Below are 26,720 nucleotides of genomic sequence, written 5' to 3' on the forward strand. Positions count from 1 at the left end.
CGCTCTACCACTTTGAGCCATAGCTCCCCTTCCAGTTTTTTTGAGTGGTTAGTTGGAGATAAGAGTCTCACGGGGACTTCTCTGCTGAGGCTGGCTTCGAACCATGATCCTCATATCTCAGCCTCCTGAATATCTAGGATTACACAGGCTTGAGCCACTGGCACCGGGCTCACCATGTATGTTTTTCAAATCCCTTCCCCCCTCTTCCCCACTCCAGTCCCACTAAGAACTAACTCAGATATTTAAGAGAGAGAGAGAGAAAGAAAGAAAACCACCACCAAAAAACGTTTATTGTAGGTAGACAAATCACAACTCAGAGACCCTCAGGCAGGAAGGACATGGAAGTTTTTTCTCCAGGCAAGCTCAGCAAGTTCCATAGCGGAGACAGAACCCTATGGAATTTATCACAGAGGAATTACATGGCATGGTAAGGTGAAAGGAAACCGAGGGAAGGCAGGCAGGGCAGGGGAGGTGGGCAGGCAGGGCAGGGGAGGTGGGCAGGCACCGCTTCTGTGTTATGCTAGCAGGAGACTGGGGAAGACATCTCTATTCTTGATGTTTAGGGCTGGGAAATGGTGAGTTCAGTGATGTGAACAATTGAAAGTTTGTCAGCTTAGGAAAACTTTGAAAGCAGAAATTTCTTCACTGAACTTCTAAGATAGGCTATTACCTGTAATGGAACACATATAGTGAGTTACTGAGACGTTTAAGTTGAATATTTTGAGCTCTTTCCTTCAGAAATTCCCCAACCCTCTTAATCGTTTGACTTGGGAAAAGTTGTCAAACATAACCAACTGAATTGTAAACCCTACTTTTCAAGTTTGCATGATCTTTATCTCTCTCTCTTCTCCTCCTTTCTCTTTCTCCCTCCCTCCCTTCCACTCTCTCTTTTATGCCAGTGCTAGAGCTTGAACTCAGGATCTTATGCTCTCCCTTAGTTTTTACCCTCAAGGCTGGTGCTCTACCACATGAACACCACCTCTACTTTCTGCATTTTTTTCTTGTTAACTGGAGATTTATTGGAGTTTCTCAGCTTTATTTGCCCCAGCTGTCTTCAAACCTTGACCTTCAAGATCTCAGCCTCCTAAATAGCTAGGCTTGAAGGCATAAGCCACCAGTGCCTGCCTTAAACTTATCAAATATCTTCTCCTAGTACGTTTTAGGTTGGAAGATCAGAAATAGCCCTTGACCTTTAAGAGATTTCCATTTCGTGCCATGAACTTTCCCTAACTCCAAAGGAGCCAGGCTCTAGAAATGCTTTCAAATTAATGGGCTGCCTTACAAGTATAATTCAAGAAGTGCCTAAAGCTTGAGATTCACTGCCAAAATAACCAGGATGCAGAATTCCAACATACCCTGGTCTTAAGAATTGGCTATCAGGGGCTGGGAATATGGCCTAGTGGTAAAGTGCTTGCCTCACATACATGATAGACCTGGGTTCGATTCCTCAGCACCACATATATAGAAAAAGCCACAGGTGGTGCTGTAGTTCAAGTAGTAGAGTGCTAGCCTTGAGCCAAAAGAAGCCAGGGACAGTGCTCAGGCCCTGAGTTCAAGCCCCAGGACTGGCCAAAAAAAAAAAACTTAATTAAAAAAAAAAAGAATTGGAGATCATTTCTGAGACTGAAGGTATAGCTTGGAATCTATGGACACTGATAACAGAGCCTAAGGCAATGGGGAAACCAGATGATTCCCTTGCCTGATTTCTTCTAGCAATGAGAAATCAAGAGGCACAACGTTTCCTTCCCTGTATGGTATCACACATCCACTTCTCCATATGTCTCCCTCCCTCAGATGCCTCCATAACGTCTTCCTCTGACCATACTTAACCCACCTCCATAGGTCTCACAGAGGTCCTCGGCGTTGTGCGCTATTGCCTTTGTGCATACCCTTCATGATAAGAATGGCCCCAACGATGATGCACACCAGACCCACTATCAGGCCCAGGGCACACACCACATTCTCTGTAGTTTCCGGGAGGGGAGCTTGCTCATCAAACTCTGGAGGGAAAGAAAAGAGTAGGTAGTAGTAAGCCAGGGAGGGTCCATTTGAACCATGTGATCAATAAATTAAAGAAGATGGAAGTAGAATGCTGTCTCAAGGCAACTGTAGATCTAAATGGAGATGCGTTTGGGCCCTAGGGGAAACACAGAGGAGTGAAATTACAGCAGAGCTATGTTCTGAGGGCCCAGCCATAAGTATCATAGGAGGAAAACCCTGGAATAGGTCGAGAATTGAAGGATGTTCCCATACCCCAGTGCTTGAGGACAGGTTTATCCAGGCCCCAGTGTTCCACCTTGCAGTCATAAACATCCTCTGTGGAGGGCAGGAAGGGCAAGTAGTGGAATTTACGGAAAAGGTGGTCTTCCCTGGGCAGGAAAACTGTCTCTGACACGCCTGTGGTGACGGGTTTGCCATTTTTCAGCCAGGTGACTGTAACCACTGGTGGGGAGAACTTGTCGACGAAACAGATGAGGATGTTGGGCTCGCCTAGTTCTGCAGGGCTGCTGGTCAGCACGGCCACCTCTGGAGGCACTGGAGGACACAGGACAGACATTAGCTTCCATTCTGTAGGCTTGCTTCTCAGCCTCTCCCTCCCACACTACCCTGCGGTACACACCTATCTAAAGCTAAAAGCAGCAGTTGGAATTAGGTGCTGAAAAGTTTATGCCCCATTCACCAATACCTATCTCTGATACACTAGAGCCAAGGTTGAAGTGCATAAAATATCTAAGAACTTGATTCTTAATCCACCCCCCCCCCACACACACACAACCATGTTGACTCAGGGCAGTAATTTTTTGAGTGATCATGTATGACAGAGATATTAAGGAAGAATTACTCTTAAAAGTTCTTGGGCTTGTGCCATGAGAAATTGGGGATTCCTGGAACAGGGGTAAGCCTTGGAGAGGGAATCACGATAATATGACATGAATTGCTGAAGTATCTATTTTAAAGCGATGGATTCCCCCATCTGGGAGTAAAGCAGAGAGGCAGTACCATTGGCATCTGGAGTGTGGTTGGAGCGCTTAATCATGATGTCCAGGTTGGCTTTGTCCACAGCTATGTTGTCCAAGGCACCCTGAGCTTCAAAACTGGCAAATTGTCCGAATTCTTTGAGCCTCCAGACTGTCTCTTTCTTTTCCATATCCACGTGAAAAATCTCATCGCCATCAAAGTCAAACATAAATTCTCCTACTTTATCAGGGGACAGATAGAACTCCGCCTGGATGAGCTTATGTTCCTCTGAAAAGACAGGAAAGGGAGTTGAGGAGGGAATTGGGAAAGGGAGACAAAGAAGAAGCCATATGCCTATGGGAAGAAGATGGGGAGAGAGACTGGGCAAAGTGGAATCAAGGAAAAGGGAGAGTGGGGATGAGTTATGGGTAATGGGCATCCTTACTGAGTAAAGCTGGAAAGTTAAAAAACAAACAACACAACAGGGACGGGTTATAGAGGGTAAATGGAAGAAGATGAGAGCTGTGCAATCAATAATATTAAATTTTATCCAGTTTCTTACCTAGACTATTTCTATCTACTTACGTGTGGTTTTTCCAATTCTACCTTTGAGGTTTTCTTTTTTTTTTTTTTTTTTTTTTCTTTTTTTGCCAGTCCTGGGCCTTCGACTCTGGGCCTGAGCACTGTCCCTGGCTTCTTTTGTTGCTCAAGGCTAGCACTCTGCCACTTGAGCCACAGCGCCACTTCTGGCCATTTTCTGTATATGTAGTACTGGGGAATTGAACCCAGGGCTTCATGTATAAGAGGCAAGCACTCTTGCCACTAGGCCATATCCCCAGCCCCTGAGGTTTTCATTTCTACTGCAAGTTTGAGACAAGGTAAGTAATTTCTTACTACATCTATAGCCCTCTAAGCAAGCACTAATCACACTGTATTTGAAGAGTGGATGTAGGGAAAATACAGCTGGGGTCTGAGGAACCCATGATAGTGTTATAAAGTGCTGACTTTGGTGGATCCCAAACTGTACCATGAACACTACCTCTGTGTGAAAGATTGGCTCTCGATTTGCTTTGGCAACTTGATACTTGTCTTAATGCTACTTGGATCAAGACTGTCGTTGGAGGGCTGGGGATATGGCCTAGTGGCAAGAGTGCCTGCCTCGGATACACGAGGCCCTAGGTTCGATTCCCCAGCACCACATATACAGAAAACCGCCAGAAGCGGTGCTGTGGCTCAAGTGGCAGAGTGCTAGCCTTGAGCGGGAAGAAGCCAGGGACAGTGCTCAGGCCCTGAGTCCAAGGCCCAGGACTGGCAAAAAAAAAAAAAAAAAAGACTGTCGTTGGAGGTCCTATTCTCTAATGATTCACACTGAGCATAACCAACCACAGGAATAATCAACTTGAAAATAGCAACTTGATTATCCATGTATGGCTGATAGACAGGTGGTTTCTCCACTTAAGTCTTCAGAGGAACAAGTGAGAGACTTAAATGTCTGCTTGTATGTTCATATACCTAGGGACTTATTTAGCATTTCTCTCTATACACAGATTTTCTAATTGCCTTTTCCCAACCCAAGGGAAGAGCTCATGTCTTTACAGGTAAATATAAACACATAAGGCTGTTCCTGGGCAGTAAAAATGTATACTTGGTATTACAGATCTGAGATCTGGGTTATTGTTTCGCATATTTTCATTCTACCTGCAAGTGTCTGAAGAGGTCCCTCTGGATGAAGAAAAATTCTCTCTGTGTGTGTCTCTCTAAGAGCACTGAAATCATAAATATATATAGTGCCCAGCTAGAGGTTTTTAATTTTTAACGTTATTAATGCTCCAGAAAGAAAAATTAAAGCCCACAGATAAAATTTGCTAATGTCTATCAGTAATATGTCCTCTACCTCTGTAACTCTGACACATACCAACTCAAAGTATTACTACCCAACTTAGTTTTGTCCAAGTAAACTAAATTTGACTATATTCTAATTTAGTGTATATGTGTTATATATTATAGTAATATATATGCTAAATTATATATATACTAACCGCATTCTAAACTAACTTAGTATACATACACAATAGCCCAAATGTTTGCTCTGAAAATGACAGAGAATAATAGCAGATGCTCCATTTACTTGTTCTACACATTTGGAAATATTACTCAATAACTGACCATAGATCTTGTGAGATCTACTGTAGACTGAGGTGGGGGTAATTAGCATTGTTCCAAATACTATGAAACTAAAGCCAACTCACCGGCATGTCTGCCCTTCTCCCTCGCTTGTTGCTTTTTGGTGACTTTTCTTTCTAGTGATCTTCAGTACAGTGATTGTCTGTGCTCAAAACATGCTGACAGGCTGGACGGACGCTGGTGGCTCACGCCTATGATCCTAGCTACTCCGGAGGCTGAGATCTGATGATCATGGGTCAAAGCCAGCCCAGGCAGGAACATCTGTGAAATTCTTATCTCTACTTACCCACCTAAAAACTGGAAGTGGAACTAAGGCTCAAAGTAGTGGCGTGCTAACCTTGAGCAAAAGATCTCAGAGACAGCACTCAGGCCCTGAATTCAAACCCCACAACCAACAACAACAAAAATCAAATGCCATATATTCAGCTAAGAATAGAGCTAAGAACTTTTCATACTTTTTTTCATTTAATTCTAAAAATTATTGTGTGGTTTCTATTTTTTTTGGGGGGGGGGTGGTAGGTCCTGGGGCTTGACCTCAGCGCGTGGGTGCTGTCCCTGAGCTTCTTTTGCTCAAGGCTAGCACTCCACCACTTGAGCCTCAGCTCCACGCCTGGCTTTTTTGGTAGTTTATTGGCGGTAAGAGCCTTAGGGACTTTCCTGCCCAAGCTGGCATCAGACTTTGATTTTCAGAACTTAGCCTCCTGAGTACTGAGGATTGCAGGCATGAGCCACTAGTGCCCAGCTAGAGGGTTCTAATTTTTAATTTTACTAATGTTTCAGAAAGAAAAACTAAAGCCCACAGATAAAATTTGTTAATGCCTATCAGTATTTTCCCCCCACCCTCTGTAACTTTGGCTCATACCAAGTCAAAAGTATTCCTACCCAACTTAGTTTTTCCAAATAAACTAAATTTGACTTACTTCAACTTTTGATAGTTTCAGATTTAGGCCAAGGATTGTACTACAAATGTCCACAGTTCATCATCCCTCTACTGTCCCTGGTTTTTATCTCAGTACTTACCTTTGATAGCCCATGACTCCTGAGGGCTCATCAGGACAGCCATGAAGAAAAATTCTAACATCAGGACTCGATTTAGGGACATTTCTTCTTGGGTGTTTTGATGAGGACGGGTAGAGCTCTCAAGCAAGACAGACAAGAAAAGAACCAAAAAAAGGAGAATTAAAGTTCAACTCAGTGGAGCAGTAGCCAATCAGAAAAGTCTTTTGAGATGACACAGCTGTTGCTAGGGAAAGGGTTCTCTTAAAGGGTGCCAAATAGGGACTATGTAGTTCAGCATTTAATATCAGACTCTCCATTTATTTGTTATTTCAAGAAGTAAATTTCCTTAACAATTATTTTATCCATTTATTCCAGAAGGAAATCTCTTAAGGAAATCTCTGAGTTCAAGTCCCTGTTTCAGACCAAAAGAGGGGAGGAGAGGGAGGAATTGAGTGAGTGCTAAACACAAATCATGCTTCTGGAGTGGGAAGGAAAGAAACTTTTTTGTGTTTTGCTTTCTGTTTTGGGGGTAATAAATCAAATTAAACTGTCAGGCCATGAAGAATGCCCGAACTTTGGCAGTGCAGATAGCAGCTTCACTTAAGAAGCTCCTCATTTGGGCAGGCATGATGGCTCATGCCTGTAATCCCAGCTACTGGGGAGGGGGGAGGGGGGAGGAGGGATCCAAGAGAATTGTGGGCTTAGGCTGGACCAGGTAAAAGACATTGAGCTCTCACCTCAACCAGAAAACTGGACATGGTGGCATGTACCTGCCATCCCAGTTATGGGGGAGGTACAAACAGGAGGCTTGTGATCTACACCAGTTTGGGCTAAAATAAAAAATTATAATTAACCAAACCTATGAGACTCCATTTGAAAATATCTAAAGCAAAAAGAGCCGTGGGCAAGGCTCAAGTCAAGCATAAAGCCCTGAATTCAAATATGAAAGAGAGAGAGATAGAGAGTCTTCATCTTTTCTGCTAAATGTGCTGGTGCCCATGATAAACAACTCAACTTAAAATCTCAGGCCGAGGTTGAACCTTATGCCAAATTCAGAGCACATACTGCGGGGTAGAAATGGAAAGCTTTGCCTTGAACACGGGAGCTGAGCCTAGAAACAAAGGACTGTGAAGGAGGAGCCTTCTCTTAGGCGTGCCTGGAGGGAGTGCCTCATTTGGCCATTTAGGTCAGCGCCATAGATCAGGCGCACTGAAGGTAAAGAATCCACAGGTGAACTTTACTATTCCTTCTCTGGTGTCAGTGGATTATGAAAGCTCTGCTGTTCACGATGGGGAATACTGAACGTTGAGAGCTTCTGGAGCTTCTGTACTGGAACATAGAGTGCAAGAGAAAGGAAAATGTCAAATGGCCCATGGAAAGGCCAGTAATCTCAATGCTTCCAACAGAAAGTGAGCTGTCAGTGCTGCAGCTCTTGGAATGGCGTGGCCATCATTCAGCATCAGTCACAACCCATCTGCTCAGGGTAGATTTCCACATTGCTGTTCTTATTCAGCTATTCAACTCCCCTCCCAGATCAGGAGAGCAAATACCCTATACATTACTGGTTTTCTCATCACATCTAAGTGCTTGCAACATCTTCACATTACTAATTCCGAAATCACTAAGAGGGATGTATTTCTTGGAGGTAGGTATAGGCTAGAAGAAGATCTATTAGTATTGTTTTTCTGTATACTATCATCATTCTTAAAAGCTGCTTAAAAAATACATGGTTAATCCAGTAACTGCACCTTCAACCCAAAGTGCTGCTCAACAACATATGACATGCCTTAGTCCTCAACCACGGATTGGCTCTGCTTCGGAGATGACTAAAGTTGCCACTTCCAAAAAGACTTTCAATTCCCCATTCGGTGTAATCGGAAAGAAGTTGTTCCTATTTGGCTAGCGCTCATGGTTTCCTGCTCTCCCAAACTCTAGCTTCCTGTGTGTGGAAGGGGATTTGTGAGGGCCCCTGAGTGACGTCATCATCCTGGTGACATGAAGACGTGAGGAGACGCTGGACCAGTCAGTTTGGTCAGGAGATAGAAATCCCAACAGACACTCTAACCAGAACTGACTCTATCATGTAACTTAATGCCCTCTTCTAAACCATGAAGTTTAGAAGAGGATGTAGTATTCAGGGTGATCCTTAAAGTCTCGGGAGCCTGTGGAAAGCCCCTAGTGAACCCTTTGTTCTGTCTGTGTCTAGAGAACATTTTACCCTAATATTGAAAACAATCTGTCCCTAATTCACAATGCTGTAAACTCCTCATTGCACAATCCTAAATGAAATGTGGACCATGATTTGGAGGAAGTGAACCCTACCATGAAATTAAGCCCTTGATGGTCAAGACTGAGAGCATGACTCTGCTGCCCTCTGGTGGCCACAGAGGCCTGGGACGCCCATTCTTGCCTTCTCTGGAATCCTTGTTCTGCCTGCTCAGTCAGTGCTATGAGCATTTCCCCAGATCCTCCCAAATGTGGACTCCACTCCGAACAGCAAAGAGTTTGTGTCTTCTTTTTCTCTTCCACTTAAATTTCTAACAAAAAAATTGCCTTCAGTCAGGTGCCAATGGCTCATGCCTGTAATCCTAACTACTCAAGAGGCTGAGATCTGAGGATTAGAGTCCGAAGCCAGCCTGGCCAGGAAAGTCTAGGAAGACTCTTATTTCTAATGAACTATCAAACAGCTGAACATGGAGCTGTGGCTCAAGTCTTAGAGCACTAGCACTTGATCAAAAAATGCTCAGGGAGGGCTGGGAATATGGCCTAGTGGTAAAGTGCTTGCCTCGTATACATGAAGCCCTGGGTTCAATTCCTCAGCACCACATATATAGAAAAAGCGGGAAGTGTGGTACTGTGGCTCAAGTGGCAGAGTGCTAGCCTTGAGCAAAAAGAAGCCAGGGACAGTGCTCAGGCCCTGAGTTCAAGTTCTATGACTGGCATGTGCACGTGCGTGTGCACACACACGCACGCGCACACACACATTTCATTCATAGGATAATTTAGAACACAGTTCCTATTTTGAAACTAGTTGGCCACAGGGAGCTGGTGGCTTATGCCTGTAATCTTAGCTACTCTACTCAGGAGACTGAGATCTGAGGCTCTCAGTTCAGACAGCCTGGGCAAGAAAAGTGCATGAGTTGCTTTTTTTTTTTTTTTTTTTTTCCAGTCCTGGACCTTGGACTCAGGGCCTGAGCACTGTCCCTGGCTTCTTTTTTGCTCAAGGCTAGCACTCTACCACTTGAGCCACAGCGCCACTTCTGGCTGTTTTCTATATATGTGGTGCTGAGGAATTGAACCCAGGGCTTCATGTATATGAGGCGAGCACTCTTGCCACTAGGCCATATTCCCAGCCCATGCATGAGACTCTTATCTCCAATTAAGCACCAAAAAAGCTGGAAGTGGGGCTGTGTTACAGGTGGTAGAAAGCTATCCTCCAGCAAGGATAACTCAGGAACAGCAGTCAGACCTTGAGTTCAAGCCTCAGGACAAGAAAAACGAAAAACAAAACAAAACTTGATTGGCCACTAAGAACATTTGTATAATAGTTGTGAAAAAAAGATACATACAAGGTTTTTTTGTTTGTTTGCCAGTCCTGGGACTTGAACTCAGGGCCTGAGCACTGTCCCTGAGCTTCTTTTGCCCAAAGCTAGCACTCAGCCACTTGAGCCACCATGCTACTTCCAGCCTTTTCAGTTTATGTGGTGCTGAGGAATCGAACCCAGGACATGATGCATGCTAGGCAAGCACTCTACCACTAAGCCACATTCCCAGCCCTACATACAAGTTTGAATGGAGCTATCTTAAGCAATTAATTGGTCATGAAACAAAAATTGGAAGATGGATACTGACTCCTGGCAGAATCTCCACACTGACCTCACTGCTTTCACTGCAGCTTCGGGTATGGCAATTTAAACTTTGCCACTGAAGATTCTAATTCTATGTGAAGCATTAGGCTGTGTCATGGTAGGAGTTAATCTAGAAATGTCCAGATAATCTCCATGCCCCCTCCCCTATACCATGTGTGTTTCAGTGTGATTTCTGTTCTGGGACAGGAAATGGCTGGGGCTGGGGCGGGTCTTCCTCATGTTCCCAGCTGTGACCCCTGCTGCATGTCAGGGGCACCTTGCGCTCCCTGGCCATCACAACGCCTCCCCCTCCCACCCCACCCCACCCCCGCAATTCATAACACCCCACTCTTCATGCCAGCATTTCCAGTGGCATTAGAGTGTTCCAGGAACCGCCTCTTCCTCCTCTTTGCCACATCTCTTCAAGGAAGTCCGTGGGCAAGACTGCTCTTTGGGGAGCTTGCCCTGCTATGCTGAGGAGAGACCACCCCCACCCCGCAAGCCTTCATCCATCCTTATGTCTGTCTGCTATGCAGCCTCTCTAAGGCCTCATGGAGGGGCCTTCCCTAGACCTAAACATGAATCTGGCTTTATTACTAAATGTAACTGTTTTCACTTTTGATTCCTAAATACTTCTAAAGGCTTCTTGGGCTTCAAATATCTCCAGAAAATTCGAAACCATTCTAAATCCCAATAGAATTTCCACCCCAAATCCTATGTCAATTTCCCAGCCGTTCATTCTTCTTCCTTTCCCCTTAGAACCTCTGGAAGTTCTAAGGCTTTGTTGCCACACCCATTCCGGAACCTTCATAGACCACCCCTCCCGTTGCCTGCTCAGGTCTGATCAACCTGAGCCACACAGTTCCTCGGGGGCCCTCTGCACCTTCGTCTACGAGGGCCTCCCTGACACTCAAGCGCTTACTGCTCAGCAACAGTGAGCTTGACTTGTTCGTTTTCTCTCAATCTCCTCCTGACAAAGGAATCCAAATGACGTGGGATCCCCTGACTACAATACCTGGAAAATGGCCATCTTGGGTATGGACCTGCTCTGAGGACTTCTTGATCTTATTGTCTCTTGGCCTGCTTTCCTTTCAAACTCAGGATCCATTGTTTCGTTCTCTCTTGTTCCTCTGGGAATCTGGAGAAAATAGTTCATATTCAACTAAGTTCTAAAGTGATACTGAGTTTCTTCTTTGGTTTCTAGTGTGAACTGGTCAAAACATAATCCGCTTCCAGCTGGGTGCAGGTGGGCTCAGGCCTGTAATCCTAGCTTCTCAGGAGGCTGAGATCTGAGGATTATGAATCAAAGACAGTGTAAGAGGTAAAGTCAGGGAGTCTCTTATTTCAAGTTAACCAGAAGTGCTAGAAGTGGAGCTGTGGCTCAAGTGGTAGAGTGCTAGCTAGCCTTAAGCAAAAATGCTCAGGGACAGTGCTTAGGCCCTGAGTTCAAGCCCTAGGTCTGGCACAGAAAGAAAGAAGAAAGAGGGGCTGGGAATATGGCCTAGTGTTAAAGTGCTCGCCTCGTATACATGAAGCCCTGGGTTCGATTCCTCAGCACCACATATATAGAAAAAAGCCGGAAGTGCCGCTGTGGCTCAAGAGGTAGAGTGCTAGCTTTGAGTAAAAAGAAGCCAAGGACAGTGCTCAGGCCCTGAGTCCAAGCCCCAGGTCTTGCATAAGAAGAAAAGGAAGGAAGGGAGGGAGGGAGGGAGAGAAGGAGGGTGGGAAGGAAGGAGGAAAGAAAAGAAAGAAGAGAGGAAGAAAGAAAGAATTTAGGAATCAAAAGTGAAAACATTTAATAATTAAATCAGGCTTATGCTTGTAATCCTAGCTACTCAGGATGGGAAGTAGGGAGGGAAGAATGGAGGAAGGGATGGGGAGGAAGGAAGGAAGGAAAAAGACAAAGCCAGGTGCCAGTGGCTCACCTGTAATCCTAGCTACTTCCTATAGTATTGTTTACTGTATTATTTGCCTCCACTCTGAGAAATAATGACTTTTTTTGTTCTAATAAGTAGATGGGTCATCTTCTAACTACCCTATATCCAGAACATTTCAGACATGACTCAAAAGAAACAATTAGGCACTGGTGGCTCACACCTATAATTCTAGCTGCTCAGGAGACGGACATCTGAGGATTATGGTTCAAAGCCAGTCTGGGCAGATAAATCTGAGAGCCTCTTATTTCCAATTAACCAGAAAAAATACAGAAGTGGATGTGTAGCCCAAGTAGTAGAACACAAGCCTTAAGTGAAAAAAAAAAGACTCACTAATTCATCGTAAAGATTATGACACACTAGTCAAAAAATAAAAATTACTCTCATGATGAAGAGCAGACTGACTGTTTGCTCTTGGTAGTAAAGATACAAAGTAGGAGCAAATTTCTGATGGTAAATTTGGCAGAGTCATCTTACATGGCCCAACACCTAACAGTCTCAGATTCCTAACCTGTGTGTTATTAGATCTTGAGCTGGATTTATTTACACATTGATTTTTAAATATTGCTTTTCAGATATTTAGCATTTCCCTGTCACAAGCAAAGTTATAATCGATTAATCTTCCTTTTTCTCTCTCTCCTTTCTCTTTTCTTCTCTTGCCATTTTTTTCTTTCACAGTCTCTCTCTTTATAACCATAGCACAGTCTCAAAGACTTTTCTCAACTATGTATTCAAGATTTTATCCTACATTGACCAAATGACACATAAGCAAACACAGTCACATTTTTGAAATATAACTGTTGAAATGAACTGTTTTAACAGTCCCAGAATGCTTTTATCATGTCAATCACAGCTAACAAGTGTCACATAGATCTGTTGTATTGTGAGGGAATTGGTTAATGACTATGGAAAGATCTTTCTCAGTAATAAGACATTTCTGGGCTCTTCTATAGCTTGAACACTTCTGGGGCCTCTGAGCTTTTTGATTGCTTCTTCCTGTGAAGTTTTTTGGCATGTATTCACTTATTATTCCTATTTGTAAATGTTATGGATGTGCAAATATAGTAGCGTGTATGTTTTAAAACAAAAAAAAATAGAAAAGTTTATAGATATGAGGGGAAAATACATTAAAGTAAGAATAGGAATATATTGTTCATATCCCAAAAGATGGTTTGCTGGGCTGGGGATATGGCCTAGTGGCAAGAGTGCCTGCCTCGGATACACGAGGCTCTAGGTTCGATTCCCCAGCACCACATATACAGAAAACGGCCAGAAGCGGCGCTGTGGCTCAAGTGGCAGAGTGCTAGCCTTGAGTGGGAAGAAGCCAGGGACAGTGCTCAGGCCGAGTCCAAGGCCCAGGACTGGCAAAAAAAAAAAAAAAAAAGATGGTTTGCTGACCACCCGTTACCTCAAATCTTCTTTTGCATGAGAGTCAGGAGCGCTAAGAAGGAGACTTGCCAGAGTACCCACTTGCTTTAGAGCAAGAGTCCATAGCGTCTGAGGTCACTGACAAGCAACCAAAAGAACCCATGCAAGAGCTAAAGAGGGCAGGGGATGGGCGCAGGGACAGAAAAATGAGTGAGATAAGGAAACACAGGAGGTGAGGTTGAAATGGGAAGGGCAAAAGCAGTCTATTTGTTGAGCAGAAATTGTTCCTGATAATGATGTGGTCCAAATCCCCAAAGCCTTGCAGATGAGATTTTTTGTTTGTTTGTTTGTTCCAGAAGTAACTTTGGCTATCATCCTGACTCTGCTGGGACTTGCAATTTTGGCTATTTTGGTGGCAAGGTGGACAAGGCGCAAACAAAATGGTGAGTGACAAGGAATCAAAATGCAGGTTCCCTGCCGCACTCCCAGAGGAGGGGTGCCAGGGTCCAGCCTGGGCCTCGCTCTCCTTACCACAGAGCCGGGAACATTGCCAGTGGTTGAAGACCTGTTTCAATACAAATCAAAGAATCTTTGTTTCGTTTTGGGTTTTTTTCGCCAGTCCTGGGCTTGGACTCAGGGCCTGAGCACTGTCCCTGGCTTCCTTTTGCTCAAGGCTAGCACTCTGCCACTTGAGCCACAGCGCCACTTCTGGCCGTTTTCTGTATATGTGGTACTGGGGAAATCAAACTCAGGGCTTCATGTATGCAAGGCAAGCACTCTTGCCATTAGGCCATAGTCCCAGCCCCCATGTCAAAGAATCTTGAACTTGGTGATACTCACACTGTTAAAGTCCTAAAGCTTATGCTATCAATACTGTCTTATTTTTTTTAAATCAGAGCATTTAGCAAGAGAATAAGAATAATAATAATTTAAAACACCTCACACCTGTAATCCTCCTTACTTGGGAGGCTGAGTGAAAATGGGAAGATTCTGAGTTGAGGTCAGTCCTGACTGAAGAATTTATGAGGCTCCTTCTCAACCGATAACTGGTGTGCTGACATACACCTGTCATCCCAAGCTACTTGAAAGCTAAGATTGGGAAGATCATGGTAACAGGCCGACCCTGTGCATGAGACCCTATCTCCACTGGGAAGCTGGACTCTGTAGCACACTCCTGTGACTCCAGCAACAATAGGAAGCTCAAGTGGGCCATTCAGGCACATCACTAAGCATGAAGCAAGAGACTATCTGAAAACAACCAGTAAAAAACAGTGCTGGAGGTGTGGATCAGTAGTAGAGTGCCAGCTAAGTAATTACCACCACCCTTCAAAGAATACTCTAAAACAAATTGTCTAAGCTGAGGGAAATTATCTGAGTATAAAAAGGGAATGAGAGCTGAGCACCCGTGATTCACCCCTGTAATCCTAGCTACTCACGAGACTGAGATAGGAGGATCATGGTTTGAAGCCAGCCCAGGCAGGAAAGTCCGTGAGACTCTTATCTCCAATTAACTCCCCAAAAGCCAGAACTGGAGTTGTGACTCAAATGGTAGAGCACTAATCTTAAGCACTAAAGCTTAGGGACAGTGCTCAGGCCCTGAGTTCAAGTTCTAGGACTGGCACAAGAAAAAAAAATGGAATGAGAAGACAGTAGCTAATAGACATCAATATCTAATATTACATGGAAAGAATTGAAGACTTAGTCATTTAACCAGGGGAGATGATAATATGAGACAAATGCAGAGCAGTATTTGTCAGTGAAATAGAAATGGAGTCATAGCGTAAGGTTCCTCTCATTATCCCCTCCCCTCCTGCATTCTTGCTTATTTCTTAACTTCAGCTTTAACCCTCAGGAAAAAAAAAAAAAAGTAGTGTGAAAATATGATACAATTTGGCTGGCTTTAGAAAAGGTGTGAAAAAAAAGTATGAGTCAGTAATGCATTAAATCCCAAAGACCACCTAGGGAGCAAAGAAGTATAATTTAGAATAAGGAAAACTGGGTTGAGGGAACAAATCTCTTTCAAGTAATTAGTAGAAACATTTTGCTTAATTTTTTTCACAGAAACGTATATCTCCAGATACAGTTCAGAACAAAGTAAGTACCTTCACTCATAAGAAAAAGAAATATAGTTAGCATATACCAATATGGCAGGGACAAAAGTTTAGTTAACCATTGCATTTCCAGAAGCTATTAGAAATAAACTTATAAATTACTAAGATAATTCTACCAAAGATTTCTTAGTACTCTGAAGGCTAAAGTTTATTGCACAGAATAAAAGAGCAAGCCTGGGCTGGGAATGTGGCTTAGCAGCAGAGTGCTTGCCTATCATGCATGAAGCCCTGGGTTCGATTCCCCAGCACCACATATACAGAAAAGGCCGGATGTGGCACTGTGGCTCAAGAGATAGAGTGCTAGCCTTGAGCAAAAAGAAGCCAGGGACAGTGCTCAGGCCCTGAGTCCAAGCGCCAGGATTGGCAAAAAAAAAAAAGAGTAATCCTGCATGATTTTGAGCTTTGGAGATAGCAGACTACTCAGTAATGAAATCAGATGATTCCATGAAAAGTCCAAACCTGCTGAGTTAGTTCGCATTATGTTAACTCTTGGAATCTTTAAATGAAAAGCTCCACTGATAATCACAAAGGAAAATCATAGACTTCTCTCTGTGTGTCTTTTTTTGCTCTTCAGGTACTGGCCTTCTGGACTACGAGGATGATAGAGGTAACTACTATAGTTATAAACTACGAAAGTATGATGGAAGAATTGCTCTTTAGGAAATAAATAGACTCATCCTCCTGAGTAGCTAGGATTACAGGCATGAGCCACTAGCACTGGGCTAGATCTTTGTCCTGTTCCTGTATTGAGCCACTATAATGCTGTCTATAGTAGGCCCGCCTACAAAAAGGGTTAAGAGGTTTAGATATAGAAGCAATTGTGCACACACACACGCGCGCACACACACACACACACACAGTACTGAGAGAGAAGGGAAAAGGTATTTGGCTATTTTTGGTCATTCTGCTTGTTTCTTATACCCACAATTGTTTCGTCCCTCTCCTTCTTACCTCTCTATGGTTCATCTGCCATGAACAACAAGGGTGAAAAGAAAAGAGTTATGGCATCTTCTCTTTGCTTTCTGACATGGAACCCAAAGAAAATGGGAATCTCTGGGAAAGTAACCTATCTCATTAGTAGTTGAATTGGTGTAGAGTAATGGTAGACATATTTCTGGATGATCTGTTTGTAAGATTAATGTTTTGCATTTCCTTTCCTAAAAGGTATTTCCAGTAAAAAATCTAAAAGAACAAGAGGTAAATATATCCTCATCTGATTAGAAAGCAAAAGTGCTAACACTTCCCAACCTATAATCTCATTGTATTTTCATCTTCTTTTAGGATTCCAACATTCGTATTCAACAGAAAGTGGTAAATAAGTTATATACTAGCTCTTTAAGTAAATAATACACATAAGTATATTATAAGAAATTAAGAATTTGGGTTTTTCTTCAATAACAATAGATACATGCATACGTATTTGTTAAAAATTGTCATGAAACCAGGCACCAGTAGCTCACACCTGTAATTCTAGCTACTCAGGAGACTGAGGTCTAAGGATTTCAGGTTGAAGCCAGCTGGGGCAAGAAAATGGGACTCTTCAATTAACCACCAAAACGTGGGAAGTAGAGCTATGGCCCCAGTGATTGAATCTAGACTTGAACACAAAAGCTTAGTACTCACACACACAAAAAAAGTCATTAAACTTGAATTCTCAATTGACTAATTAAATACCTTACCAGTTCTTATCTTAGTTTACCTCATTCATGTTGTAACTGATATATTCTGTTTTGGTTAGCCTTTGCCTGCTTTTATCATTCTTATTAAACCCATCAAATAAGCCATGAGAAGATTTTCCCCTAGTTTCTTGCCTGCTGGATATTTGAAGATGTTGAGTAATTTTTTTCTCGTTAAGTAAATAATACATACAAACATATTTAGAAGAAATTAAGAATTTGAGGTTTTTTCTTCAGTCCTATAACCATTTTGTATGAGGCCCAAGGAAAGTGTATGCTAAGATTATGGTAAACCAGAAGAAGAAAAAAATCCACATTTCTTCCTGCCATAATAGCCTGATTCTCTGTAATGATCATAAATATAGTGGCACATACTTTAGAAATAAAATATAGAAGCTGATTTTTTTCTTTATTTTGTGTGTATGTTTCAGTGACGTCCAAAGATTACAGTAAGTATTGTCTTGCTTCTTGACAAAAATTTGACTCTGGCAAAAAATTTTAATACTCCTTTAGCTTGTCTTTTCAGGAGGGAAAAAAAATCCTATCAAAGTATATGGATGCTTAATGAGCATTCCTAATAGTGTTTTAAAATTATCTATCCTCTAGTTTACAAAAATTTCCTAGGAGGGTCTGGGGATATAGCCTAGTGGCAAGAGTGCCTGCCTCGGATACACGAGGCCCTAGGTTCGATTCCCCAGCACCACATATACAGAAAACGGCCAGAAGCAGCGCTGTGGCTCAAGTGGCAGAGTGCTAGCCTTGAGCGGGAAGAAGCCACGGACGGTGCTTGGGCCCTGAGTCCAAGGCCCAGGACTGGCCAAAAAAAAAAAAAAAAAAAAAAAAAAAATTTCCTAGGAGGAAAAGGAAAGTATGCAGGAAGTGATGGATGAGGGGAAGAAAGGGGAGGGAGAGAAAGGAACAGGGAAAGATAGTGTCTGTTAGCTAAAAATGAAAAAAGATTAAAAGATTTTTTTTTAAGCTGGTAGAAGGAGGGCTGGGGATGTGGCTTAGTGGTAGAGTGCTTGCCTAGCATGCATGAAGCCCTGGGTTCAGTTCCTCAGTACCACATAAACAGAAAAAAAAACCAAAAAAAAAACAGCCAGAGTCACAAGTGGTTGAGTGCTAGCCTTGATTAAAAGAAGCTCAGAGACAGTGCCCAGGCCCTGAGTTCAAGCCCCATAACTGGCAAAGAAAGCTGGTAGAATGGCCTCCCTGCAAGTACCCATCATCTGATCAGAAATGCCCCTGTGCTGGGCACTTGAGGCTCACACCTGTAATTCTAACTACTCAGGAGGCTGAGATCTGAGGATCTTGGTTCAAAGCCACCAGGGCAGAAATGTCCTAAGACTCTTATCTCCAATGAACCAGCAAAAAATGCCAGAAGTAGAGCTGTGGCTCAAGTGGTAGAGTGCCATCCTAAGTGAAAAAGCCAAGTGAGAGTGTGAAGCCCCATGTTCAAGACCCTGTACTGGCACTGTGTGTATGAGAGAGAAAGAGAGACAGACAGACAGACAGACGCCTCCCTGGGCCTGGGAGTCACCCCTGAGAGGTGTGACAGTGGGGAACCAACTTCTGATGATTCACCTCTTGTTTTCCTGTGTGTTTTAGCACCATCAGCCAGCTCCGTAGGTAAGTCTTTTGTGGCTTTCTTTCAGTTCTATCATCTGATTTGCAACCTCTGTTGTTCCTATATTTGTTTCTTTTTTCCTTCTTTCAGAGAAGGTTTAAAAATAAAGTGCAAAAATAATTTACACTTGCCAGGTGCTGGTGGCTATAGTCTTAGCTCCTCAGGAGGCTGAGATCTGAGGATGGTGGTTCAAAGCCAGCTTGGGCAGGAAAGTCTGTGAGACTCTTCTGCCTTATTAACTACCTGGAAACCAGAAGTGGCGCTGTGGCTCAAATGGTAGAGCACTAGCCTTAAGCTGAAGAGTTCAGGGACAGCACCCAGGCCCAGAGTTCAAGCCCACACTGACTAAAAAAAAAAAAAATTTACACTTGTATAAACATGCCCTTGATGTGGCCACTGATAATATTTTGCCATAGTATTTTGCCATAGTCCATCAGTTGATGAATTGATAAAGAAAACTTGGTATACATAAACAAAAGAATATTATTCAGCCATAAAGAAGGCTGAAATGATGTCCTTTTCTGGAAAGTAGAACAAAAGGTCGTCATGTTTATTGAGATAAGCCAAGCTCAAAAAGCCAAATATGGGGGCTGGGGATATGGCCTAGTGGCAAGAGTGCTTGCCTGTTATACATGAAGCACTGGGTTCAATTCCCCAGCACCACATATACAGAAAACGGCCAGAAATGGCACTGTGGCTCAAGTGGCAGAGTGCTAGCCTTGAGCAAAAAGAAGCCAGGGACAATGCTCAGGCCCTGAGTCCAAGCCCAGGACTAGCAAAAAAAAATTTTTTTAATAAATCAATAAAAGAATATATATACTGCAGCCAAATATGGAATGATTTTGCTCATATATAGAACCTAGACCTAAAATTATAGTGATTGATGATGATAATGAGTAGAAAGGAGGAGGAGGAGGAGGAGGAGGAGGAGGAAGGGGACGAGGAGGAGGAAGGGGATGAGGAAGAAGAAGAAGAAGAAGAAGAAGAAGAAGAAGAAGAAGAAGAAGAAGAAGAAGAAGAAGAAGAAGAAGAAGAAGAAGAAGAAGAAGAAGAAGTATTATTGGTAATGGTGGTAGTAGGACATAACTGTAAACAGAAGAAACTGGGGGGAAATCTGTATGATGGGGAGGGGAAAGGGGGTGGTTAAGAGGATCAAAGTACATTACGTATGTGTGTATATGGATATGTAATGTTTTACATATAGTAGATGATATACCGATATAATAAAACTCAACAAACCCTTGTTCCAAGTACACTTATCCACATGCGTGGCACTACGTCACACTGAAGTCCCCTTGTTCTGCCTCTTTCCCACTGCCACTGTGACACAGTGTCTGGGGAAATCTAGGATCCCACCCCAAGACACACAACAACTCATTCTTGCTTTTGTTTTCTTCCAGCCACGTCTCAATCAACTTTGCGTAAGTACCTTTACTTTTCCTCAATTCCTTCAGCATTTCATCAAGAGAACACTTACCTAAACACCTGAATTTATTCCATTGAAGCAGACCAAATGCCAGTTTCCTATTTCTCCCCATTTGCTTTGTTTTCTATAACCAGATACTCAAGAATCAGTTAGACTTCTGGAAAGTACATGGAAGTTCCTTGGGGGCTTACTATCATTGTACGTCATTCCCAAGACAGTATTGCCAGTAATGAATAAACAAAGAAGGGAGCTGGGAGTTACTAAGGAAAAGTAGATGAGAATAGAGACAATAGAGAATGACAAACAATGGTGACACTTGTCTTCGGAGAATTTAAGTAATAGTCCCTGAAGATGCGCCCAAGTCAGCCAGTAATAATGAATACATGTATAATCCCCATCTCCCTGAACCCTAACATTCCCAGGGGTTAGGTGTTCCAGGGGCTTCTTTTTCTGATCACGCACATGACCCCAAAAGAGGTCAGAAAAAAAAAAACGCTTTTGAGCCAGAAGACCACATAACATTTCATTTGTGTTTATTTTTTTAGGAGAACAAAGGTGTAAGTTCCTTTCCTTCCAAATTCAGATGCTCTTGAGGACACCACTGAGCTGGGGAATTTATTCCTAACTCTCCAAGCTCTTTTATCCCTCTTCTTCTTTCTCTTCTCCACCATCATTTTATCTGAAATGAATGAGAACTTTAGACAATGAGATGCCCACTGATTAACAAAAGACATAAGGGAATGGAATTGTTTTAGCTGGCAATGATGGTTTTAGCGATACAAGAATAGTTTAACTTAGAACTGAGGAGGAAAGATGAGTATGGTTATAAAAAGAATAGGGGAAGGGAGGGGAGACATTGGGAATGTTATAATTAAAGGCAGTCATGCTTACTGAGCCCATATTTACACATGAAAAGAAGTTAAAGAACATTAACTTTGCAAAAAGTACAGAGCTAATAAAAAGGAAAACTGAACTTAGCCTTATTAGTTAGACTAGTACCTGTCTACCACCAATGTATTATTAAATAGATTTAATCCCCTAAATCAAAGTATCCTTTGGAAATAAAAACTCTGCATATGTCTAGAAATATGACTTCCATTTAAAACTGCCATTTGAAATCTTAAATTGTGAATTAATCTAAATCTGAAAAGTGATTGTGTTTGTCCAATACTATGTCATCCCTTATGAATAAGTAAGTTATAGTAAGTTATGACAGAATATGACTCTTTTAACAGCTGCCTTCAGGAAACGATTCATGATTTTACCTCTTTTATAATTTAAGGCAGATTTTCCCTTAGTTTGGCTTTGTTTCATTTAATTTAGTCATGTGAAAGTCTAGAAAGACTCTTGGAACATGTGCGGCTTATTTAACTCTTTCACTCTCCACTAACTTGATTTGGTTGCTACTGTGTTTAGCTTTCCAGCAAGAGCCCATGAGTACATTTTTCTTCTAGCTTCAAACTTGGACTTTTCCACTAGGAAGAAGCCTTCTCCTTATCTTATTTCTTACTCTGTTAGGCTGACAAGACTTGAAGTTTATGATGATCCACTTGGCCTTCATTAGCCACCTTAACTGATATTAGTCATGCCCAGCTTTATCATCTATTCCCCACTCCAAAGCCATAAAAGGCCCCTCGGTGCTTAAGCAGACTTCTCTGCTCAGGCCTTTGGCCTCGAAGTCCCACCAGCTATCTTCCCAGCCATCATCAGTTCTCTCTATGCATCTCTAAATTTTACCCTTTCTTTTCTTCCCCTCCTGAAGATACAGAATATGTTTGATTTTCTCACACCCCCAATTGATCTTCAGGGAACTATGCTATTCACTCTGGCTGTGGGATTTGGGGAAGTAAAGTGATAGTTCATTTCTGACCTACTATAAACTATTTCTCAATGAGTTGGGAGCAGTATAATTGGACCCTCTAACAAAGACTTTCAAAGTAAAGTTTATTTGTTACGCAGGCTCAGTGGCTCCTGCCTGTAATCCTAGCTACTCAGAGGCTGAGACCTGAGGATTGCGGTTCAAAGCCAGCCATATCCATGAGAGGAAAAGAAAGTCCACAAGACTCTCATCTCCAATTAACCAACAAAAAGCCAGAAATGGTAAAGCACTAGGCAGCCATTAAGGACAAAGCTAAGGGACAGAGCCCAGCTGACTTCAAGCTGGGCTTGAAATAAAACAAGTTCAATTGCTCATTACAGTATTTTTAGTATACAGAGAACTGTTGCCTGCATGTAATCTCTAGAACCAGGCTGTCTAGAATTACATACCAGATCCTTACTAGTAGTTATGTGAGCATTAATTGGCAAGTTATTCAATCTTTTGAATCTGTTATATAACTGATTTCAACAACCAGTTGAAAACTATTCAAATAGATGAAAATAAGAGAAGTGAGGAAATTGGAAGAAATGAATAAAAAAGGGAAAGACTAAAGTGGCAAAGTTTAAATAAATCTAGAAACGTTGGGTGCTGGTGGCTCACGCCTGTCATCCTAGTTACTCAGGAGGCTGAGATCGGAAGATCGCAGTTCAAAGCCAGCCCAGCCAGGACAGTCCGTGGTACCCTTCTCCAATTAACTACCAGAAAGTTGAAAGTGGTGCTGTGGCTCAAAGGGACAGAGTACCAGCCTTGAGTGAAAGCTCAGGGATAGCACACGGACCCTGATTCAAGCCCCACAACTAAAAAAGGAAAGAAAAAAAAAAGAACTTCTGAAAAGACTTTAGCAACAGTCAAAACAAAACAAACACATTTTCCAAATAAAAGAAAAATAACAGGTTACAAAGAGCAGAAATCAAGGATGAATCAGAAATAAGTGATCAAGGTTTTGATCTCTTGAACTATGTGCTTCTGAAGGTAAAATTCATATTGAATGGTGGAAGCACTTCATACATATATATAAAAATAGAATGATAATACCTGGAAAAATGATCTTTAAAGAGAAGATAAGAAGTCAGGTGTTGGTGGCTCACACTTGAAATCCTAGCTATTCAGAAGGCTGTGATCTGAGGATTGCAGTTCAAAGCCAGACAGACAGGAAAGTCTGTGAGACTACTCAAAAAAAAAAAAAAAAAGCCAGGAGTGGCACTGTGGCCCAAGTGGTAGAGCACTAACCTTGGTCACAAAGAGGCTCAGGAATAGCACTCAGGCCCTGAGTTCAAGCCCCAGGCCAGTTTAAAAAAAAAAAAAAAAGATTGGGTGATTTGCCCAGAGTAGTAGAGCTAGAGAATAGCAGAGCCAGCACTCAGATCTTTAACCTCAAGACTACTCATCCCTGGCCTCTGGGAATTGGGGAATGTATAGTCCAATTCACAAGATAATATTTGTTAATATTTATTCTAGGTAATGAAAGATATTTTAAAGCAGCTAAAGGACCTTTGGGTGAGTTTCCCATATTTACAACACTGCTCTTTTTTTAATCTTCTTTCAAGTGCCTACTTTGGGGGGGGGGGAGATTTGAGGAAGGTGGTAAAGAAAAGATACACAAATGTGGAGGAAAGATGAAAAGACTTGTTTCTTTACTACCATTCTCTTTAGGAACTTAAGCCTTGAACCAAAACTTTTTGTTTAGCAAGGTGAAAACTCTGCTACTAAAAAACATTAATTCACTAGAAGATGTAACAGAAATGCTGAGGTTGCGTGAGATGGTTTAATATTTAAAATACAAAGCTTGTAGAAAGATTTCATGGAAGAAAGACAGCGACCATTAAGATCAAGAACAAGTAATTACAGACGGTAGAGGTGTTGCTCACGTGGTAGAATGCCAGTCTTGAGCAAAAAAGCCAAGTGAAAGGGTGCGATCCAGCATTCAAGCCTCACCACCACCTCCCCCAAAAGAAAAACCATTGTAGAGTATGAGCTTGTCCATCTCCCAAACAGCAAAAAGAAAATGTAGACTCTTACTCCTCCCTGCTTTTCCCTGTAAATATAACATAGAGTACGTGCTTGATGTGAAACTTTTGAAGAACTATCCTTAGGTCATGCTCTCTCCAAACTTGATTTTTTGTGTGTGTTTGTTTGAATTTTAGCTGGCAATCCAGGAGCCATCAGTAAGTTATTTTTCTCTTATTTAATCATTGGCTTTGATTTCCTACATGGTTAGACTATGTAAGACATGTTGTATTTCTCTTGAAAACGTTTCTTTCCTTCTGCACATTCTGCCCCCCTGTTTCATACTCTGTGCTCATCTTAATAAACGGAGGTGCCTCTGTGAGAAAGTATCATCAGTTACAGTGTTGACAAAGTTTTGGGATTAGATGGCCAAGGAACAGGTGTCAGGAACAGAAGGGTCAAGTGTGAAATAGGAGAGCCCCTGCCTGAGGCCTGCTGCTCATTTCCATCAGAACAGCCTTGTTGGCGGCCATTCCACTCGAGATCATTTCTGAGCTGGGGTGCCGGTGGCTCCCGCCTATAATCCTTAGCTACTCAGGAGGCTGAGATCTAAGGATCATGGTTTGAAGCCAGCCTGGGCAGGAAAGTCCCTGAGACTTTTATCTCCAATTAACCACACAAAAAAGCTATGGCTCAAGTGGTAGAGCACTAGCCTTGAGCACAAAAGCTCAGGGGTCAGCACCTAGGACCAGAGTTCAAGCCCAGGACTGGCACACACATACACAGAATACAGTAAAACCCAGCGTGAAGACTGAGGGTCCACAAGCAGTCATTGATGGTGATATTGAATCTATATGCCTTGCTATGAACAGAAGTCCAGAAGTTTTCAGAGACAATTTTTTTTTTTTTTTTTTTTTTTTGGTCATAGGGCTTGGGTGCTGTCCCTGAGCTCTTCAGCTCAAAGCTAGCAGCTCAAAGCTCAAAGCTAGCACTCTTCCCACTTAAGCCACAGAGCCACTTCCGGATTTCTGGTGTTTAATTGGAGATAAGAGTCTCATAGAGTTTCCTGCCCGGGCTGGCTTTGAACCACAGTCCTCAGATCTCAGCCTCCTGAGTAGCTAGGATTATAGGCGTGAGCCACCAGCACCTGTTTCAGAGAGAATTTGAAATGGTTTCATAACAAATATCTCTGGCAGAAGCACTGGGAGTAAAGAGAAAGAAAGGGACATCTGAGAGGTAGCTGATTTGGAAAGGGGAAAAAAGGTAAATGGAAGCAGATGTGATTTATTCGATTTTATCAACCTTACTACTCAAAGTGGTCCCAGGGCCTGCAGTCCTTGGATTTGTTAGTGATGCAGAATCTCAGCCTACCAATTACCCTGCCCTGCCAAACATACCCCATTTTTAAATGAACATCCTCACAGAATTTGTACCCAGGTTATAATTTGAATGCAGATGCTCTGCAGGATTTCAATCCTCTGGCCTTAGGAAGTAGCAAGGGAGTGTACCTGGCCCGTGTTTAACTGGCTTTTCTGTTCCTACACAGAGTGGTTGATATAAAGCCAGTGACAAGAAAGAAAGAACTCACCAGGATTGAATTCATTTCTTAATATACTTCTATCCATTCCTGAGGATGGTCAGACCTTGAACTCCTGGGACAGGGCCAACCCTAAAGGAAAGAGAGAAAGAAGTTTGAGGGTTGGAATTCATGGGATATCACACGCTGAGGAGGCTGTTGGACAAGCATGTGGGCCTAGGGTCCTGATGCCTTTACTGTCCTCCCCTGCCATGAATCCATGCAGCACTTTCTGTTCCTCCTTATACTACGAGAAGACAGGCCAAGTCACTCTATTGAGTAAGAACCCAAGCAGCACACAAAGACAGGAACTCCACTGCTTTCTTTGGAAGACAAGACTGTAGGTTCTAGCTAAGCAAGTTCAAATGAGCCCTGCCCATGGCCGCTTTTGCTGGCTGTGGCTGAGCAACCCCAGAGCTGCAAACAGGCCACTTCGCTCTGCACTCACAGCTCGGATCCACAATTAGGGCCCCCAAGATGAGGACTAGGCATTTATAAACTCCATTGCCTAACCATTCAAAGGGGAAGCTTGTTCCTGGTCTCTACATGTCTGAAGTTTTCCCAGAAAGAATTTCGATGCAAACTGTATTTTCCTATGCCAAGACCTAATTAGTTCTGTTTTGATTTTCCCATCTTTTAGCTGGAGCTATTGGACCTATAAGTGAGTTCCTTTTGGTTTCTTGATTCCTTTTTTTTTTAACTTCACAAAATGTAATACATTACTATGTAAAAATTTTAAATGTTAAGGCAAAGTTTATGTTTACTCACATTTGGAAAAGATAATGAGAAGTACTTGGTTCTTCTGCAAAGACATGCAGGAACAACAGCAAAAAGTCCTCTTAATTTGTACACCCTTGGCTTTCTGTGGGGGCTGGGACGCTGTCTGCCTCTGTTTCCATTCCTGCACCTGCAGGACTGTCCACTCGTGCTCACTCAAGTTGAATGGATTCAAATTGCACTCACTTGATCACATTCAAGTCTCTTGATACCTCCCAACAACATGAGACAAAAGGCCCTGAATTATCAGTGAGTCTCAGAAAAGGGAAAGCCAAAGAGTTACATTTAAATTTTTGTATTTAGTCTATATTTTCCTTTGCTTTTCTTTATTTACTGAAATCTCTCAGTTAACATGGATACTGAATGGAATCATTCCGACCTGATCTGATAGGAAGGTCATGAGATTTTGC

At 42.5% G+C, this 26,720-nt stretch overlaps 1 protein-coding gene and 1 long non-coding RNA gene across 2 annotated transcripts; both read right to left on the minus strand.

Annotated features, from left to right (window-relative positions):
• Positions 1–275: 275 nt before the first annotated feature.
• LOC125352734 (mamu class II histocompatibility antigen, DR alpha chain) lies at positions 276–6,314 on the minus strand. The gene is made up of 5 exons (XM_048348019.1): positions 6,163–6,314; positions 3,001–3,246; positions 2,254–2,535; positions 1,835–2,000; positions 276–670 (listed from the first exon to the last, which is right to left on the minus strand). Exons 1-4 carry the CDS (start codon positions 6,242–6,244, stop codon positions 1,846–1,848), a joined length of 765 nt encoding a protein of 254 aa, XP_048203976.1. The 5' UTR covers positions 6,245–6,314; the 3' UTR covers positions 276–670; positions 1,835–1,845.
• A 14,339-nt stretch (positions 6,315–20,653) lies between these two features.
• LOC125352190 lies at positions 20,654–26,482 on the minus strand. The gene is made up of 3 exons (XR_007211150.1): positions 26,302–26,482; positions 25,546–25,626; positions 20,654–20,810 (listed from the first exon to the last, which is right to left on the minus strand). It is a non-coding gene; the product is annotated as an uncharacterized LOC125352190 (long non-coding RNA).
• Positions 26,483–26,720: the final 238 nt, after the last annotated feature.

Source organism: Perognathus longimembris, chromosome 6, assembly GCF_023159225.1.
Source record: "Perognathus longimembris pacificus isolate PPM17 chromosome 6, ASM2315922v1, whole genome shotgun sequence".
In the NCBI taxonomy this organism is placed as follows: Eukaryota; Metazoa; Chordata; class Mammalia; order Rodentia; family Heteromyidae; genus Perognathus; species Perognathus longimembris.

What these genes read in the sequence shown, in the direction of transcription:
- LOC125352734 (XM_048348019.1), bottom strand. Translation starts at nt 6,244, where the DNA reads ATGTCCCTAAATCGAGTCCTGATGTTAGAATTTTTCTTCATGGCTGTC. An exon ending in GGAGTCATGGGCTATCAAAG is followed by an intron (nt 3,247 to 6,162) that starts GTAAGTACTGAG and finishes CTGTCTTTTCAG; the next exon opens with AGGAACATAAGCTCATCCAG. An exon ending in ACCTGTCCTCAAGCACTGGG is followed by an intron (nt 2,001 to 2,253) that starts GTATGGGAACAT and finishes CTTTCCCTCCAG; the next exon opens with AGTTTGATGAGCAAGCTCCC.